Genomic DNA, 21,303 nt, shown 5'->3' on the forward strand with positions numbered 1-21,303 from the left:
AACTTTAAATGAGCATGTTCTCTAATTGCTCAGCAACGTAACAGCATTAACTGGAACGACTTTAAGTGAGGAGTTACGGTATTCATAAAAAGAAGGAAAGATGAGAGTTAAAACTGGTTAAATGAATCAATACATACAGTAATGGCAAAGTTCTTGGTTCAGGCTTGTAGCAGTGGTGGAATAAACTGTTGGGTTAAGTCAAGTCTCTGGAATACATCCACAGCTTGGATGAGTCATTCAGTCCTTTGTTCAAAGCTTCAGTTTGTATCAGACACAGACCACTCTTGCAGACAGCCCCTGCAACCTGAAGCAAATATTCACCAGCAACTACACACCACAGAAACACTAATCCAGGAACCAATCCCTGTAACAAACCCTGTTGCCTACTCTATCCCCATATCTATTCTAGTGACACCATCAGAGGACCCAACCACATGAGCCATACCATTAGGGGCTCATTCACCTGCACATCTACTAATGTGATATATGCCATCATGGTCAGCAGTGCTTCTCTGCCATGTACATTGGCCAAACCAGACAGTCTCTACGTAAAAGAATAAATGGACACAAATCAGGAATGGTAACATACAAAAGCCCGTAGGAGAACACTTCAGTCTCCCTGGACATTCGATAACAGATTTAAAAGTAGCCATCCTTCAACGAAAAAACTTCAATAACAGACTTCAAAGAGAAACTGCGGAGCTACAATTCATTTCAAAATTTAACACCATTAATTTGGGCGTGAATTTGGGACTGGAAGTAGCTGGCTCACTACAAAAGCAATTTTCTCTCTCTTGGTATTGACACCTCCTCATCAATTATTGGGAGTGGACCACATCCACTCTGACTGAATTGGCATGGTCAACACTGATTCTCCACTTGCAAGGTAACCCTCTTCTCTCCATGTGCCTATATTAATGCCTGTATCTGTAATTTTCACTCCATGTATCCGAAGAAGTGGGTTCTTTTACTCATGAAAGCTAATACACAAACAAATCTGTTAGCCTTTAAGGAGAACTCCTCTTTTTTTTGTTTTGTTGATACAGACTAACACGGCTACCCCGCTGATAGTTTGTAGCAAGGTTCCTCCAGAGGTAAGAAGCAGGATTGAAGACACAATGGAGGTGTTTCCATGGTCTTTTTTAGCTTTTGTCATGTGGAGGACATCCCATTGTTCTTACTGTGGAAAATTACAGCAACAAGATGGAGTTTGGAGTCCCATGGGCAAGTCACATGTTCATGCCCAGTTTCCCTTAGTCATTGCAGGATGCATTTACCTACACTGCAGACAGCATGTTTACATGACAGTCCACTCAGTGTAAATGGGTGTCTCCCATGGTCCATTGTCAACTAAGTGTTTCTTGATGAGACACTAAGTTTGAACAGTTCCTCCAAGATGGGCGTTACCTTGTGGGCGTTACCCCAGGAGCAAACATTTGAATCCAAATATAGAGCCAATACTTATAACTTCACATATAAAATGATACGTGCACACAGGTGGCATAATCAGAACCAGCAAGTCATAACCTTTTCATTGACTCCTCATTCTACAACCTTTGTACAATATTTGCTGCAAATATATAACAGTGGTTGCAATAATAATCTATATGGTCATATTTTAGTCAGATAATGTCACCCCGAATGCAAAATTGATGTAGGAAGTGGTATCCCAGACTTTACTGAATGCATCAGAGGAATTTCCCATTCTTGGTTCTGTATTACTACAGCTTTGAACCCAATATTAGAAGTATCAGTGTATAACCAAAATGGTTTTCTAAAATCACGTTTAACAATATTGTTGAAACCCTTTACAAACCCAAGGTAAAACTTGGTTAGACCAATAGTGGATTGGATCTGCTCTTGCAATATAATGCCTGTATGTTTCATGTTCTCTTCCAAGAGCTAAAGAAAATAGCCAATTTATTTATATAAGCTCTGGCAAATGTTTGAAACCCAATTAACAAGTCAATGCAGATATGAACTTTCCTCATAGTGTAGGAATCTTGGCATTTAGCCATGAAAGCAATATGTTAGTGTGCCTCAGTTTCCCTTCTGATATAGCGCATTAGGTCTGCAATGTCTTTTCTCCTATGTACAGTTTCAAGATTAGTTAAGGCACTAACTGAAATATCAGTATTACAAGGTCTTTTAGCATCAAGTGTGCTCTTATGTATCACTCTTAATGTGTTCAAGGGTTTTTCCAAAAGATTAGGCACATTGTACATTTTTACAGTTCTTGGTATTAGCAACTCATTAGTCACAAAAGTTAACATTAGCATTAATATTAACATCAAATTCATTGCAAGTGTATGTTTACAATCATTTTTGTTATGCCACACCTTTGCTCAATACCACTGAGGTTTTGGCATTTTAGGGTTAACCTGTGGCTTTTATTTGCAAGGTTTAATCTTTCCCTTCCTCTCTGTCCAGTAGGGTGAAAATCTGAGCTCTCTTGAATAACAGAACCCATTGGCTGGATGGGTGTGTCCTCTTTGCTAACAACTATGTGCAAGTCTTTCTCTCCCCAGTCAGGTAATTTGCATCAACACAGACATGAGCTTGTTTTCTAGTTTTCACATCCTCAGCCTTTGCCAATTCCAAGGCTGAACTCTGTCGTAAAGCAATTCCATCCATTTTCAATACCATGTTAGACTCGAGGTTCTTTTGTCCTTCCATTACCAATCTCTGCTTCCACATGGAATCAGATGTCAAGTCCACTAAGAGACTACAAGATATATCCAAAGTGACTAGAGATGAGAATTTACCTGCCATCCCCTGCATCCTTGTGGGTTCAGTCATAAGGCTATTATACTCTGAAAAAACAGTAACCCAATCTTTCCTTGGTACCTTTGTCACAGACTGCTTACTTAAAGAATCAACATGGAGACATTCATGTCCCAACAACATTGTCATCCCAACAAGCTGGCCAAACACAGCCACTTAGTCATAGGGCTTTTCAAATTCCCTGACAATTTTCATTCCATCTAAAACCTTCTCAAAGCTATCCACACTGGGTCTTTCCAAAGCAAAGTCAGTGGATCTATATACCTTAGAAAGACTGGCAGTTAGGAACTGCAACAAGTCTCCAAACAAAGTGTTGCTTTCTCTATACAGTGATTCACCCTGAGTTAACTCAATCAAATCACTTCCACACCCATCAGTTGCAGCAGACTGCTTGCGATTTTTCTCTTTAGGAATCTTTCCAAGCAACAGCCCATTTTTCACAGAAATTCTGCCCTTACCCGTTTCACCTAGGACCTGCTCTAAAGGAACATTTTTCTGAGCAACAATAGACTTTCTGGGTTTCACTTAAATCCAGAATCACCTGAGTTACACCAGGGGGATTTTTACAAAAACCCCTTTTAGGTAAACTGCTAGACTTCATAGTCACAAGATTAGAAGCATCCTTGTTACAAGTGTCCACACTGTCAGTAGGTAACTTAGTCAGATTACCTTCGTGCTTTCCTTGTGCCCTGGCTATGATATCAACCTGGTTAAACAGAGTTGTCAGACCTTTATCCAGCAACAGGCAAAATAGAAGCACCAGAATTATCTGGTCTCTAGTTATGACACCAACTGGATGTGACCTAGTTATAATGTTATTCTCCCTAGCAGACACAAACTTAGGAAATTCCGTTCCTGGGCTTTAGTTAAATCCAAATTGAACTCTGGGACAACTGATAAATTTTCAAGTAGCATAAACTGAGAAGCATTTTCTCCCGGGTCCACAAAAGACTGGAGGTACATTCTCCTTCATTAGGCACACTGCTATTTGCAACAAGCAAACAATTGGAAACAGTTTTTCCTTCAACAGATAAACTGTTGCTTTCCACAATCAGTAGCTTATCACACTGAGCTACTTTAAGCACATTACTTTTCCCCCTTTCAGGCTTACTTTCACAAACTTCACTAGCCAACTCATAAAAAATCTACCCTTTTCTTTCTCAGTTAGGGCTTCAACCTGACCGTCAACTTTAATCTGCTCTAGATAAACATTTTCCTGATCAGTGAGTTCTTCCTATGCCTTATCTAATTTTAGATTCACTTCTGAGACACTAGACAGACATTCAGAAACCTCATTCACAGACAAACAGCTATTTGCCACATTTCCCAGGTTAGAGTCATCCTCTCCCTGTCCATAGCAAAACTGATTAAACACAGACAACTGCTCAGAGTAACACAACATACCAACATTGTTATAAACTGGACTTGCAAGATTATGCAGTTTCTGCTGCTGTTCCATTGCTTTTTTGACTTGGAGCTCAAGTCTGGCAGTTTCTTGTTGCATCTGATGAACCCTCTCCTCAGCAGCCAGACATTCCATATGCCTGGCATGGGCATATTTCTCTCTTTCAGAAGCTTCTTTCTTTATTTTAGCCATTTTCTATTCATGTTCAAAACACAGGCTGTCTCAGGGCTTGCAGTTTCATTGCTTATGCTGATGCCTTCTGGCTGATCGTCACTGATCTTTAACCTTTCAAACTCTCAATGTCAAAATTCAGATTTTATTAGTGTGGGGTTCTGTTCCAAAGCTTAATTGACCTGGTTCTGTGGATCCTAACCAGACTATGCCACTGTAACCGTGCCTTAGTGGGTCACAACTGAGGATGCCAAATCAGGATGAACCGCTGAAAAATAGGGCACAAACAACTCAGAACTGGTGGTTATTCTTTTGTAAGTTATACCAAACTAGCCACAAAAGTAAACTCCTGTTTCACCACACTGGCTAACAAGAAAACATAAAGGCAGTTTCCTCAGGCATTCCAGTTCTTATATCACCACCAAAAACACTGGATTCAGAGATAAGTGGTTCTTTACAACCAGTCTCATCAAATAATAGGTTCTTTTGATCCCAAAGGACCAGCCATACACTCAGGTCAATATATAACTTAGATCTTACCCAAAAATCATGCTGGTGCCAATCCTTTAGTATCCAAAATTTAAAGGTTTATTCATAGAAAGAGACGTGAGAGTTAAAATTGGTTAAAGGAATCAGTTACATACAGTAATGGCAAAGTTCTTGATTCAGGCTTGTAGCAGTGATGGAATAAACTGCTGGCTTAAGTCAAGTCTCCGAGTATATCCACAACGTGGCTTTCCTGCCCAGGGTGATCTCTCAGTTTCATTCAAGCCGGGACATTTACTTACCAATCTTTTTTTCCAAAGCCCCATAAATCAGAGAAGGAGCATAAATTGCATTCCTTGGACGTTAGGAGTGCTCTAGCCTTCTACATCGACAGGACCAAGCCATTCCATAAGTTGACACAATTGTTTGTTGCAGTGGTTGACAGGATGAAAGGTCGCCCTGTATCCGATCAAAGAATTTCTACTTGGATCACTGCCTGCTTTCGCTTCTGCTATGATCAAGTGAAGGTGTGGCCCGTGGTGATTGTTACCACCCACTTGACCATGGCGCAGGCCTCTTTGGCAGCTTTTCTGGCCAAGGTGCCTATCCAGGACATCTGCAGGGTGGCCACCTGTTCATTCATCCATACGTTTACATCCCACTACGCACTTACCCAGCAGGTCTGGGATGATGCTGTCTTTGGTAGGGCAGTACTGCAAGCCGCTTAGCTGTGAACACCAAGCCCACCTCCATAGATACTGCTTGTGAGTCACCTAGAACGGAATCGAAATGAGCAAGCACTCAAAGAAGAAAAAATAGTTACCTACCTTCCGTAACTATTTTTCTTCAATGTGTTGCTCATGTCCATTCTGTTACCCACCCTCCTACTCCTCTGTTGGAGTTGCCGGTAAAAAGGAACTGAGAGTGCATAGGGACGGAAGCGCCTAATATACCGATGCATGAGCATGACACTCAAAGGTGTGCCCCAGCCAGCCCTCCAAATATCGCTAAGGCAAATCTCTCTGACAATTATGCACAAGTGAAATGGGCATGAGCAATACATCTCAAAGAACAACAGTTACAAAAGGTAGGTAACTGTATTTTTTCCTGTTGTGGGAAGCCAAATCAATTATTGGTCAGAGTAGCTCTTCTTAATCCCTACTGTGGTATGGCAGGGAAATGGTTTGTAATAAATTATAGTGAATCTGACATATATTTCACATTTCCAGGTCTCCGCCAGGACTATGCTTCAAGTTCTGCTTCAGTGTCCCGTCGCAGTTCCAGTGCTTCCCTTCACTCTCTGAGGAGAGGCACCTATAGTGACCAGGAGTTTGATACATATAGTCTGGAGGATGAGGATGATTATGATTGTTCGCTATCCTATCGTAGTGCTCACAGGTACTCGCCATCTCCTCTCAGCTCCCCCCGTTGCCAGTCTCCTTCTTCAGGTGCAGATTACAGCAGGACAACAACCTCTCGAATTCGACCCCCAAGGAGAGCTGTGCAGAGTCCAATGCAAGACCCACTAAAATACACAAATAACGAAGGTAGGCTGGCTGTAAACTTTACAATACTATGTATTAAAAATAGCTTGGAAGTGATTTAGGGAAAGATTAGCTGTTTCATGGAAACTACTCATGCAATTGGTTATGTTTGCTCTGTTTTATTATTATTTTGACTTAAAATGGTAGTGTGCAATTTCCTAGGAATAGACTAAACAATGAAGGCAATATGATTACTGTATAATGTACATTCTATTGGAAATTCATATTTCAGAGGAAATGCGCCACAGCATGCCTAACCTGGCTAGGACAAGCCTTCGATCACTGGAATCTGTAAGAAGCAGTCGGAGTCTGGAATCAGATTTGCAGGTGCCCAGCAGCCGACTTTCCAGAATTCAGCAACCATCAACAAGTCAGTTCACTTTATCATTTTACAAATGAAGTGGCAAAATGATTATTTTTGTTCTTAGTTAAACTTAATTTGCCTGACTGCAGCTCTAAGGCTCTTAAAAGGCCCAGCATCTTAAAATATTCTAGGGACAGAATTTGACTCCCTCAGGGAACTGTTGGGCAGGATCCCCTGGAAGGCTAATATGAGGGGAAAAGGAGTCCAGGAGAGCTGGCTGTATTTTTGTACTAATTTTTTTTTTTTTTTTTGCCTCAGTCTTCACAGACAAGATCAGCTCCCAAACTGCTGCACTGGGTAGCACAGTATGGGGAGGAGGTGAGCAGCCCTCAGTGGCAAAAGAATGGGTTAAAGACTTTTTAGAAAAGCTGGACATGCACAAGTCAATGGATCTGGAACTAATGTATCCAAGGGTGCTGAGGAAATTGGCTGATGTGATTGCAGAGCCATTGGCCATTATCTTTGAAAACTCGAGGCAATTGGGGGAGGTCACGGACAATTGGAAAAGGGCAAATATAATGCCCATCTTTAAAAAGGGGAAGAAGGAGAACCCAAAGAACTACATACTGGTCAACCTCACCTCAGTCCCTGGAAAAATCATGGAGCAGGTCCTCAGGGAATCCATTTTGAAGCACTTGGAGGAGAGGAAGGTGATCAGGAACAGTCAACATGGATTCACCAAGGGCAAGTCATGCCTGACCAACCTGATTGCCTTCTGTGATGAGATGACTGGCTCTGTGGATATGGGGAAAGCGGCGGATGTGATATACCTTGACTTTAGCAAATCTTCTGATATGGTCTCCCACAGTATTCTTGCCAGCAAGTTAAAGAACTATGGATTGGATGAATGGACCATAAGGTGTATAGAAAGCTGGCTAGATCGTTGGGCTCAGTGGGTAGTGATCAATGGCTTGATGTCTAGTTGGCATTGGGACTGGTCTTGGGCTGCTTTTGTTCAACATCTTCATTAATGATCTGAATGATGGGATGGATTGCACCCTCAGAAAGTTCGCGGATGACATTAAGCTGTGGGGAGAGGTACATATGCTAGACGGTAGGGACAGGGTCCAGAGTGACCTAGACAAATTGGAGGATTGGGGCCAAAAGAAATCTGATGAGGTTCAACAAGGACAAGTGCAGAGACCTGCACTTAGGACAGAAGAGTCCTATGCCTGGCTACAGGCTGGGGACTGACTGGCTAAGCAGTAGTTCTGCAGAAGAGGACCTGGGAATTACAATGGATGAGAAGCTGGATATGAGTCAACAGTGTGCCTTGGTGCCAAGAAGGCTAATGGCTTCTTGCGCTATATTAGTAGGAGCATTGCCAGCAGATCGAGGGAAGTGATTATTTCTCTCTATTTGTCACTGGTGAGGCCACATCTGGAGTATTGCGTCTAGTTTTGGGCTGCCAACTTCTAGAAGGATGTGGACAAATTGGAGAGTCCGGTGGAGGGCAACAAAAATCATTAGGGCCTGGGGCACATGACTTATGAGGAGAGGCTGAGGGAACTGGGCTTGCTTAGTCTGCAGAAGAGAAGAATGAGGGGGGATTTAATAGCAGCCTTCAGCTACCTGAAGGGGGGTTCCAAAGAGGATGGAGCTAGGCTGTTCCCAATGATGGCAGAGGACAGAACAAGGAGCAGTGGTCTTAAGTTGCAGTGGGGAAGGTCTAGGTTCCATATTAGGGAAAACTATTTCATTAGGAGGGTGGTGAAGCACTGGAATGGGTTACCTAGGGAGGTGGTGGAATTTCCTTCCTTAAAATCATCCCTGGCTAGGATGATTTAGTTGGGGTGGGTCCTGCTTTGAGCAGGGGATTGGACTAGATGACCTCTTGAGGACTCTTCCAACTCTAATCTTCTATGATTCTATGACAGTATTGCTAACTTATTTCTTTTTTTTTCTCTTTCTCTCTCTCCTGTGGGGGGCCACCACCACCCCTTCACATCTAGGTCTGACTCCCAGTAAACTCAGATATTCCTCTAGTGCTGGCCAGTCTCCCTTAACGGTCCGACAGCCAATGAAAGCAGGGTCATGCACAAACTCTCTGTTGACACCAAGGCAGCCACTAAAAGCTTCCAGTTACACCACTCCTGCAAGTGGAGTCCGAAAGCCACAGTCTTCAACTCTCAGTCCAGGATCTTCTAGTAGCAGTTCTTCTACTACAAGAAGCAATAGTATGGCCACCGGAGCCAAAAATTCACCTGTTAAAGCACGAACATCTGTTGGAGGAACTTCTACTCCGAAGAGCAAGCTGATACAGCCATCCAAGAGGTAAGATCTTGAAATGAACATAAAAAAATTTAAATGCACCTTAACAAATTTTGCCAACAATATTGACATCTGTGGTGGTTGAAGTGCATTTCACATCTGTAAAGTAATTGTGTAAAAATGGCGTTCACCTCTGTCAGGGTTTCCTCCCCATTCTGAACTTTAGGGTACAGACGTGGGGACCCGGATGAAGACACCCTAAGCTTAGGTTAAAAACTCCCCAAGGCACAAATCCTTCCTTGTACCTTGGATTAGGTAACACTGCCACCACAAGTGATTTAAACAAACATTTAGGGAGGGCTACTTGGAGCCCTACCTTCCCCAAATATTCCCCCAAGCCCCTACACCCTTTTCCTGGGCAGGCTTGAGAATAATATTCTCACCAATTAGTACAGGTGAACACAGACCCAAACTCTTGGATCTTAAAACAATGAAAAATCAATCAGGTTCTTAGAAGAAGAATTTTTAATTGAAAGGTAAAAGAATTATCTCTGTAAAATCAGGATGGTAAGTACTTTATAGAATAAGAAAAGACTCAGGAACACAGAGGATCTCACCTCTAGGCAAAACCTTAAAGTTACAAAACCAGGTATAAACCTCCCTCTTAGACAAGGAAATCACAAGCCAAAATAAAAGTAAGCTAATGCATTCCTTCGCTAATACTTACTAATACTAATGGAGATGGATTGCTTGCTTTCTTGATCTGTCTCCAGCAAGCACACAGAACAGACAGACAAAGAACAGACAAAACAAAGCCTTTTTCCCCTTCCCAGGTTTGAAAATATCTTGTCCTCTTATTGGTCCTTTTGGTCAGGTGCCAGCTAGGTGACCTGAGCTTCTTAACCTTTTACAGGTAAAAGGATTTTGTGCCTCTGGCCAGAAGGGATTTTATAGTACTGTATACAGAAAGGTGGTTATCCTTCCCTTTATATTTATGACAACCTCAGATGCACTTTAACTAACAATACTTATTAAACTCCTCAGTTGGGTCAAAATGACTTTTAAAGCACAAACTAGAAAACATGGCTTGACTTCCAGGTCCCAGACTTATGTAGATTGATTGAGATACACTAATCATAGGTTCTCCTTGAAGCCATTTTAGTTTAAGTAATTGCAGATGGAATTTGTAAGTTGGTCACTAAATCTCTATGCCTCAGAGGAAAAAAAACTATGTATTTACTGATAGATATAGTGCCATTGACATGCATCATATTGTTTTACAGAATTATAAAGTGTTCTAATGCTTTGAGAGCTTTAAATGAAAGGCACTATAGAATTGCAAAGCATTTAACAAAGGCCGGGTAAGGAAAACAGAGCCCAGAGAGATTGTGATTTGCCCAGGGTCACAAAGGCCTTTGAGATAATAATTGCTTCAGACATCACGAAAATACAGTTCTCTGGAGAGGAGGATGGTTCATTGATTAGGGGACTAACCTGGCACTTAGGGAATTGAGCCAAGCTTTCCTGCTCTGCCACAGACTTCCTGTGTGACCTCGCCCAAGTCATTCAGTTTCTCTGCCTCAATTTATCATCTTTAAAATTGGAATGTCTATTTCCTGATTTCTCTTAATGCTTTAACTCACAGGTGCATTGTGGGGTAGAAATGGGGGCTATTAAGTACCTCAAAAAGCTGACATCCAGATAAGTAGCAAAGAATATGGTAATTCAGATAAAGATAACCACTAGATTTTGACTTTGCATATGTGCCTGTATAGGGAAGTAAGAATCCCCTCATACACCTCCAGGATGGAAAAGAAAGAGTGACGCCTTGCCTCTGCTCTCACCATGCTGGCCAGTACAGCTGAGCCAGCATGGTGAACCATAATTTTGCTGTTGGCATAGGCTAACAAAATATCTGTACCCAACCTCCCCCATACTCCTAGCAAGGGGAAAGCTGGGAGGGAGTTGTCTGAAGTAGCCTCTTCCAAGATTACTACTGGAGTAGGGCAGCTTATGCACCACCTCTTACTCAAGACTGTATCCAAAAGCAAAGAATTCAGATGGGTGGAATTAAACTTTAAAAAAGAAAATGAAATTTGGTCAATTTGACAATACTCACTCCTCCCTCAAAAAATGCATTGAGATTACTAATGTTCCCAACCGACTAGAGGTCTTGTCTGTTTCCTGAGTGACTACACCAGCAGCATGGTGCCCAAGAATCTTTCTGGAGAACTACTTCATTTGATAGTTAGATGGAAGAATTGCACTTGCTGAATCACTTGTATTACTTCTACTGCCTTTTTGTAAATCTTAGAGTTCAAAAAATATTTTGACCAGGCCTGACCTTGCTTAGCTTGCAAGGTCAAAGGCTCTTGACCAAGGTATGACTGCAAATCAAAAAACAGATAATTTACTTGTTCACCTGTCGGGGTTCCTTCCCCACTCTGAACTCTAGGATACAGATGTGGGTACCCGCATGAAAGACCCCCTAAGCTTATTTACCAGCTTAGGTAAACAGTAAGCTGCTACCACCAAGCGTGTTCCAAATCTTAGGGGAGAGCCACTTGGAATTCTGCCTTCCCCCAAATATTTCCCAAGTCCCTAACCTCCCCTTTCTTGGGCAGATTTGAGACTAATTCCTCCCCTCAAAGTCCTTACACTCCTTTTCCTGGGTAGGCTTGAGAGTACTCTCACCAATTAGTTCTGGTGAACACAGATCCAAAACCCTTGGATCTTAAAACAATGAAAAATCAATCAGGTTCTTAAAAGAAGGATTTTATTAAAAGAAAAGGTAAAGTTTATCTCTGTAAAATCAGGATGGAAGTAACTTTACAGGGTAATCAGATTCAAAGTTACAGCAAAACAGGGATAAACCTCCCTCTAGCAAAGGAACATTTACAAGTTGAGAACACAAAGATAAAACTAACACGCCTTGCCTGGCTGTTAGTTACTAGTTTGAAATATGAGAGACTTGTGCAGAAAGATTTGGAGAACATGGATTGATGTCTGGTCCCTTTTAGTCCCAAGAGCGAACACCACCCAAAAACAAAGAGCACAAACAGCCTTCCATCCCTCCCTCCCGCAAGATTTGAAAATACCTTAGAATCATAGAACATCAGGGTTGGAAGGGACCTCAGGAGATCATCTAGTCCAACCTCCTGCTCAAAGCAGGACCAACACCAACTAAATCATCTCAGCCAGGGCTTTGTCAAGCCTGACCTTAAAAACTTCTAAGAAAGGAGATTCTACCACCTCCTTAGGCAACCCATTCCAGTGCTTCACCCCCCTCCTAGTGAAAAGTGTCCCCTTATTGGTCCTTTGGGTCAGGTGTCAGCCAGGTTACCTGAGCTTCTTAACCCTTTACAGGTATAAGGATTTTGGTGCCTCTGGCCAGGAGGGGTTTTATAGAATTGTATACAGGAGGGTTGTTACCCTTCCCTTTATAGTTATGACATGCACTGAAGAGTGATTTGAAAAGTAAAGCTGACTGAAAATATTTTAACTAGGGCTGTCGATTAATTGCAGTTAACTCACGCAATTAACTCAAAAAAATTAATCACAGTTTTAATTGCACTGTTAAACAATAGAATTATTAATTGAAATTTACTAATTATTTTGGATGTTTTTCTACATTTTTATATATAATTCGGTGTTGTAATTGAAATCAAAGTATATATTTTTTATTACAAATATTTGCACTGTAAAAATGATAGAGTATTTTTCAGTTCACCTCATGCAAGTACTGTAGTGCAATCTCTTTGTCGTGAAAGTGCAACTTACAAATGTTTGGTTTTTTGTTACATAAACTACACTCAAAAACAAAACAATGTAAAACTTCAGTCCTACTTCTTGTTCAGCCAATCGCTAAGACAAACAAGTTTGTTTACATTTACAGGAGATTATGCTGCCCTCTTCTTATTTACAGTGTCACCAGAAAGTGAGAACAGGCACTTGCATGGCACTTTTGTAGCCAGCATTGCAAGGTATTTATGTGCCAGATATGCTAAACATTCATATGCCCCGTCATGCTTTGGCTATCATTCCAGAGGACATGCTTCCATGCTGATGTCGCTCGTTAAAAAAATAATGCATTAATTAAATTTGTGACTGAACTCTTCTGGGAAGAATTGTATGTCCCCTGCTCTGTTTTTTATAATATTTCATGTTATACCATTCTCAGATGACACGTGTTGTTCATTTTAAGAACACTGTCACTGCAGATTTGACAGAACACAAAGGTGGTACCAATGTGAGATTTCTAAAGATAGCTACAGCACTCGACCCAAGGTTTAAGAATCTGAAGTGCCTGCCAAAATCTGAGAGAGATGAGGTCTAGAGCGTGCTTTCAGAAGTCTTAAAAGAGCAACACTACAATGCGGAAACTACAGAACCTGAACCACCAAAAAAGAAAATCAACCTTCTGCTGGTGGCATCTGACTCAGATAATGAAAATGAACTTGCGTCAGTCTGCACTTCTTTGGATTCTTTTTGAGCAGAACCTGTCATCAGCATGGATGCTTGTCCATTAGAATGGTGGTTGAAGTATGAAGGCACATATGAATCTTTAGTGCATCTGGCATGTAAATATCTTGCAATTCCGGCTACACCAGTGCCATGAGAACTCCTGTTCTCACTGGCAGGTGATATTGTCAGCAAGAACTGGGCAGTAGTATCTCCTGCAAATGTAGACAAATTTGTTTGAGCAATTGGCTTAACAAGAAGTAGGACTGAGTAGACATGCAGGCTCTAAAATTTTACATTATTTTATTTTTGAATGCAGGTTTTTTTGTATATAATTCTACATTTGTAAGTTCAACTTTCATGATAAAGAGATTGCACTGCAGTACTTGTATTAGATGAACTGAAAAATACTATTTTGTTTTTACAGTGCAAATTCTTGTAATAAAAAATAAATATAAAGTGAGGTCTGTATACTTTGTATTCTGTGTTGTAATTGAAATCAATACATTTGAAAATGTAGAAAACATCCGAATATATTTAAATAAATGGTATTCTGTTATTAACAGTGCGATTAATCACAATTATTTTTTTTAATCGTTTGACAACCCTAATTTTAACAAATCTCTTTTGTACATATATGCCACTTGGGAAACTTCTTAAAGAGCCACACAACTGGGGGAAAGCAAGGGATAGGTTTAATGCCTCAGAGCAGCTGGGCCCTAAATTTCACTATTAGCAATAATACAAAATGAGTGTGCATATTATGTTGGGGGAAATAATATCTCCTGGCACCAAAAAGATAAACAGGGAAGTCAGCTATTTGTCCTATTTCTGCCCGTGCAAATTTCCTTTTGAGTAGTAACCTGACAAACTCTCCTTAGTAATTATTACTGCAGGGAGCAATGCTTGAGAGAATTCTATGGATGGCAGAAAATCAAATAGATTCTTCCTTCACTTTGTGATGTGACATAGTGACTTCAGTTGGAGTTGGGATCAGCTTAATTTACACATTTCACAAGTAGAGGTGAAATAATTTGCTGAGCATCACTGAGTCAGTGGCTAGAGCAAGGAAGAGAACTCAGATCTCTTTACTCCAAGCTATTCTATCCACTGACTAGACCACAACATTTCCCTGATGAAGGGTGAAGCTGGGGTCATCACTAACGTGTTCTCTCCTCAGTGGAAAGCTCACATTTTTAAAATAGCTTTTTATCTTGCTTAATGGGACACTAAGGTTAAATGTAGGCCCTACATTAAAAATACTTTAACATTTAAAGTGTCTTCATAATCCTGAAAAGTGTTTCCCTCAAAACAAGTGCTGCAATACTGGTAACTTTCTTACTTCTCTCCTGGTTTCCTGTGCCAGTCTGTTCTTATTAACTGGGAAGGTATTAAAATCCAAAATAGCCTTTGGGTGGCCTGATTTCTCCATTATTCTGAATCTTTTGTAGCCATTTACACCAGTGCAAAGTGGGTGTAAAATGCTACCATTCTGACTGAGTAGTGTTATTCCCATTCTGCACTGGTGTAAATGGCTATATAAAGTATAGGGCAATGGATAGTCTGGCCCCATGTCTCAAAAGAACTGAGCTGGCAAGTTTTGTGTGTTTGTAATCTTTCTCTCACATGAAGCAGAGATAGAATGGAGAATAGCATTCACATGTGAATGAAAACCAAAATACAACTGGAACATTAAAATGGAATATTATATAATCTTAATTTATATAATTTAACCAGGGCCTCCATGAGTTCTGATCCTGCAGCTGTTGAAATTGCAACAGAATTCACCTCTTACCCTAAAATTGTTAGGCTACTGTACTGATAATATTACCCAAGCTTATCCTTAAAGGGTAACTTGGGAGTTTTACTGTTGGTCTAATTCTTCTTCCACTGTAGCCAATGCGGAGTCCTTTTAAAAAATCCCAACCAAAGTAAAGTAACACTTCTGCCATGTCCCTACCCTGCAATTTCCTGGGTACTATGCCTGCCCCAAAATCCCTGTTGACTAATTTTTGAGACTTACAATTTTTTAAAAATGTGTCTTAAAAAATAATAGGCTTTTTTCTCTACTGTTGTGGAGGAATTCACACCAATGAGAGAAACAATTAAATTAATCAGGGTGTGTGTGTGTGTGTGTGTGTGTGTGTGTGTGTGTGTGTGTGTGTGTGTGTAGAACAAATATTTTTCTCTGATACCTTTCAGTTGGTGATGTTACAAGTAACAAATTAACCCACAATTGTCTGAATTTTGATGTTGATAGAGGAGAAAATAAATAAGGACATGTTGTTCACTCCTTCACATAACACAAGCACCAGGGATCACTCAATGAAATTTAATAGGCAGCAATTTTAAAACCAACAAAAGAAAGTACTATTTCACACAATGCACAGTCAACCTGTGGAATGCGTTGCTGGAGGTGTTGTGGAGGCCAAACCATAATTGGGGTAAAAAAAAAATTTAGGTAAGTTTATGGAAGATAAGTCTGTCAGTGGCTATTAGTCAAGAGGGTTATCCTAAGCCTCTAACTGCCAGAATCTGGGACTGGATGATAAGGGGATCACTTGATTACCTGTTTGGCCAGTACCAGATGCTTCAGAGGGGATGAACCGAAGGCAGATTTACAGTGAAACACAAGGTGCCCTAGCATGGGGGGCCCCCAATGACAGGGGGGCACAGGGCTGGGCAGCTGTGGGGGCCGAAGTTTGGTCCTAATGGCTCCTGCTGCAGGCTCTGCCCCTTGTGCTCCACCTCCTCCCCTGAGCGTGCCACTTTTCTGCCCCTCCCTCCCCCAGCATTACCTTCCCCCCTGCCGAACAGCTGTTTGCTGGCAGTCCAGGAGGGAGGAAGCAGAGAATAGGTGGGGTTGGGGTTTTGGGGAAGGGAGTGGAATCGGGGCAGGGCAGACCAAAGACACCCCCATGATCCCAGCCTTCTGCACTGACTCCTGCACCCCCCTGACACACTCAGTCCCCTACCCTCCCTGACTACTGCACCCTCTCCCCACATGCAACCCCCACACCAAATGAGACCTGCCCCAGCCCTGAGCCCCCTCCTGCACCCTAACTCCTGGCCAGACCCTGCACCCCAACTGCTCTTACACCTTAACTTCCTCCCAGACCCTGCACCCCCCTCCCGCACCCTAAGTCCTGGTCAGACTCCACACCCCAATGTTTTTTTACTTTTTTTTTTATAAAGCACTCTTATCCAAAGTGCTTTACAATAGTTCGCTAATACAAACAGTATTTGGAAAGATCATTAAATGGTCAGGTGAGACCCTCAGTGATTTTTCAAGTGGTCTGTGGAAAAATGTTAAACTACAAAAACAATCAAGGTACTTCACTTTATTTTCATTTACTTCTTATTACTTATAGGAGGAGAATGAAGAAAAAAATGAAAAATGGGGGTGAGGGGAGATGAGAGAGTGTTCTTTTTTGGCTGCGTCCCAAGGAAGGGCCCCAAAAATGAAGCTGAGCACAAGGCCCCACTAACTCTAAATCTGCCACTAGTACTGGCCCCTGTTGGAAAACAAGATACTGGGTTAGATGGACCATGGCTGCTATTATGTCTGCCTTTAAAGCCTTTTTCAACATTACCTGAGCCTGCTGCAGAGTTTCCTGTCTCTTGCACTTGCGTGCCACAGAATACAAGACTGGCTTTAATAGTTGGTATTCATGGATGTGAGTGTAACAGGGAACTATGGACTGTAAGACATGACTGTAGGGCAGGTGATAAAATTCTGTGATAGATGGATTTTGTAAAAGCAAAAATATCACCATTCATTCTCAAGGCTTAGAGCACTAATGTGTTTCTTGGAGCATGTTTCTTATGCTTTAATGAGCATTTCATTTCTTGCTGTTTTTTTTTTTAAATGTCCCCCACTGCATCAGACTGTCTGATGTGTTGGCTTTTTTGTGTTTTTAAAATAGATTTCTTCAGTCAGCGAAGACCAGTCAGACAACTGCTGATGATTCCTGGAAGGATGGGTGTTACTAAGCCAACTCAAAGAAGCTGATAAACTGTCAAACATCTGTATGAAGCATACCCCCAGCTGGCTGGGCATGAGAACATTATTTTAAAATATGCCTTGCCCCAGACTTATCACATAGGACTGTTTCCCTATCTTTTGAATGCAAATTACCCCCTTCCCTTCATTTATTTTGCAAAGAGTTTGGTCTCTTACTAGTAGAAATAGACAGCTTTTTCTTTACTGTATTCCTACTGTTCAGAATATACTACTGAAGTCTGAAAAACATCAGATGAAGACTGGTTGACGCTGACCTGTGTATCTCTAGTACAACTATCTACTAGATCAGCAGTGTGTTGTTGGAAGAGATGTTGACTTAGATACAATATGATCTGTTCATGGGAAAATGTGCTTGGAAGGGCATAGGTGGTAATGTCTGTGCCATCAAGAAATTTTAACCCACTGTGCTTCCTTGTTGCTAAGCAGTGGTTTGGAGATTAGAAAAATAGTTGTATAGATGTTAGAAAATGAGGTTTGATTGTGTTTTTTAAATTCACCTGGTGTAATTAACTTTTGCCTGAAGTTCAAAGTTTTTTTTTACTTGTTCCTGTATAGAATGTTTCTTCTCTGCAACTTTCTATTAATGTTTGTTCTAGAAGATGAAGCAGCTTTTTATAACTTAGTACAGTTCAAAAAGACATTTGTATTAGTGTGCGCATCACCACATGTAAGTTCACAAATGAAGGAGTAGTACACAATATTTGTGTGGGTTTATGAACAGGCAGTCACACTTCAGTAGTTGCTACTTAAAAACTATCAAATTTCAGTATTTGCTGTGTTCCATAACTTCTCTAGGAAATACCAAACCTTGGTAAGCTGAACTACTACAGGTGAGTCTGGATCTGAATGGCCTCCCGTTGTATACTGGAGAGAAGCTATTGCACCTGAAGTGATTCCCTCCATGATCTACTTTACCCATTCAGTAACAATTGCCCTTTTACTGGTTTTGTATAAAAAAAACTTTTCTACTGCCATTTTTTCATACGAAGGAATCTGTTCAAAATGAGTCCCCATCCTCGGCAAACTATGGAGGCCACTGATTCAATCATATTTTCTGAAATATGTACTGGTAATAGAACTCAGTGATGTTCTCCCTGCCATCAATGTGATTTGATAGTGTAGTTTAATAAAAAATGTTAAGTTGCTGAAACTAGATATGCCTTTAACTACTGAACTTTGTGGTAATATTTTTATAAAAAAACTTAATGGGCAGAGGGACAAAATATTCACTTTTAGATCTCAGTACTTACTTTCAGAAACATGTAGGTTTACCACTACAGAACACTTCTTCTGTTTATTATTTGCATTACAGGCTTTTGAGTAATTACATATAGGTAGATTAAAATTGATGCTACATTTACACACACTCTGGAGCCTCAAATCAATTGGAATGTGATTTTAGAAAACTTTAAAGAAACACAGGTCCAGGTTCTTTGCAAAGGAAAAGTTAACAAAATGAGGGCCTGGAATCATTCTCTCCTACTGTTTCTGCAGGAATCAACCCTAATGGCAGAGCGTGATGACTATGATAAACTTCAGAAGCATATAGCTTCCAAGGCCAGAAGGGATCATTATGATAATCTTATTGCCTGTGTTTACAGGTTGTCAGGTTAGAACACTTCCAAAATAATTCTGAGAGTACAGCTTTAGAGAAACACCCACTCTTAATTTTAAACATCCATGACACTTGGTTAATTGCATTCACTGTTAAATGTGCACATTAGTTCCAGTCCAAATTTGCCTAGCTTCAATTTCCAGACATTGGATGGTTATACATTTCTCTGCTAGATGGAAGAGCCTTAAATATTTTTTCCCCCTGTAAATATTTGTACACTAATCAGATCACTATTTAACCTTTTCTTTGTTAAACTGTATGGAGCTCAGTCACTATAAAACAGCTTTTGTAATCCTTCAGTCATTCTTGTGTGAACCCTCTTCAGTTTATCAGCAGTTTTGAATTGCGGACATATTATTAGAATAATAGAATATCAGGGTTGGAAGGGAGCTCAGGAGGTCATCTAGTCCAACGCCCTGGTCAAAGCAGACCAATTCTCAACTAAATCATCCCAGCCAGGGCTTTGTCAAGCTTGACCTTAAAAACCTCTAAGGAAGGAGATTCCACCACCTCCCTGGGCAACCCATTCCAGTGCTTCACCACCCTCCTAGTGAAAAAGTTTTTCCTAATATCCAACCTAAACCTCCCCCACTGCAACTTGAGACCATTACTCCTTGTTCAGTCATCAGGTACCACTGAGAACAGTCTAGATCTATCCTCTTTGGAACCCTCTTTCAGGTAGTTGAAAGCAGCTATCAAATCCCTCCGCATTCTTCTCTTCTGCAGACTAAACAAGCCCAGTTCCTTCAGCCTCTCCTCAGAAGTCATGTGCTTCAGCCCCCTAATCATTTTTGTTGCCCTCCGCTGGACTCCAATTTTTCCACATCCTTGTAGTATGGGGCCCAAAACTGGACACAGTACTCCAAATGAGGCCTCACCAATGTCGAATAGAGGGGAATGATCACATCCCTTGATCTGCTGGCAGTGCCCCTACTTATACAGCCTAAAATGCAATTAGCCTTCTTGGCAACAAAGGCACACTGTTGACTCATATCCAGCTTCTCGTTCACTGTAACCCCTAGGTCCTTTTCTGCAAAACTGCTTCCTAGCCATTCGGTCCCTAGTCTGTAACAGTGAATAGGATTCTTCCATCCTAAGTACAGGACTCTGCACTTTTCCTTGTTGAACCTCATCAGATTTCTTTTGGCCCAATTCTCTAATTTGTCTAGGTCCCTCTGTATCCTATCCTTACCCTCCAGCATATCTACCACTCCTTCCAGTTTAGTGTTATCTGCAAACTTGCTGAGATTGCAGTCCACACCATCCTCCAGATCATTAATGAAGATATTGAACAAAACAGGACTCACCCTTGGGGCACTCTGCTTGAAACCGGCTGCCAACTAGACATGGAGTCGTTGATCACTACCCATTGAGCCCGACGATCTAGCCAGCTTTCTATCCACCTTATAGTCCATTCGTCCAGCCTATACTACTTTAACTTGCTGGCAAGAATACCATGGGAGACTGTATCAAAAGCTTTGCTAAAGTCAAGGAATAATACATCCACTGCTTTCCCCTCATCCACAGACCCAGTTATCTTCTCATAGAAGGCATTTAGGTTAGTTAGGCATGACTTGCCCTTGGTGAATCCATGCTGACTGTTCCTGATCACTTTCCTCTCCTTTAAGTGCTTCAGAATTGATTTCTTGAGAACCTGCACCATGATTTTTCCAAGGACTGAGGTGAGGCTGACTGGCCTGTAGTTCCCCAGATCCTCCTCCTTCCCCTTTTTAAAGATGGGCACTACATTAGCCTTTTTCCAGTCATCTGGGACCTCTCCCAATCACCATGAGTTTTCAGAGATAATAGCCAATGCTTCTGCAATCACATTTGCCAATTCCTTTAGCACCCTCGGATGCAGCGCCTCCAGCCTCATGGATTTGTGCTCGTCCAATTTTTCTAAATAGTCCCGAACCACTTCTTTCTCCACAGAGGGCTGGTCACCTCCTCCCCATACGGTGCTGCCCAGTGCAGCAGTCTGGGAGCTGACCTTGTATGTGAAGACACTGAGGCAAAAAAATCATTGAGTACATTAGCTTTTTCCACATCCTCTGGCACTAGGTTGCCTCCCATCATTCAGTAAGGGGCCCACACTTTCCTTGACTTTCTTCTTGTTGCTAACATACCTGAAGAAACCCTTCTTGTTACTCTTAACCTCTCTTGCTAGCTGCAACTCCAAGTGTAATTTGGCCTTTCTGATTTCACTCCTGCATGCCTGAGCAATATTTTTATACTCCT

At 41.3% G+C, this 21,303-nt stretch overlaps 1 protein-coding gene across 2 annotated transcripts in view; it reads left to right on the forward strand.

Annotated features, from left to right (window-relative positions):
• The window catches only part of LOC115658063 (SLAIN motif-containing protein-like), a 69,607-nt gene extending 50,239 nt beyond the window's left edge, over window positions 1-19,368 (forward strand). Inside the window, exons 6-10 of one of the 2 annotated variants that reach the window (XM_030576543.1) lie at window positions 6,076-6,393; window positions 6,623-6,760; window positions 7,013-7,072; window positions 8,707-9,028; window positions 17,353-19,368. In XM_030576543.1, the coding sequence (XP_030432403.1) occupies window positions 6,076-6,393; window positions 6,623-6,760; window positions 7,013-7,072; window positions 8,707-9,028; window positions 17,353-17,419 (905 nt within the window). In that variant the 3' untranslated portion in view covers window positions 17,420-19,368. The remainder of the gene's footprint in view (window positions 1-6,075; window positions 6,394-6,622; window positions 6,761-7,012; window positions 7,073-8,706; window positions 9,029-17,352) is intronic. The other variant, XM_030576544.1, reaches the window with a different exon arrangement.
• Window positions 19,369-21,303: the final 1,935 nt, after the last annotated feature.

Source organism: Gopherus evgoodei, chromosome 9, assembly GCF_007399415.2.
Source record: "Gopherus evgoodei ecotype Sinaloan lineage chromosome 9, rGopEvg1_v1.p, whole genome shotgun sequence".
Lineage (NCBI taxonomy): Eukaryota > Metazoa > Chordata > Testudines > Testudinidae > Gopherus > Gopherus evgoodei.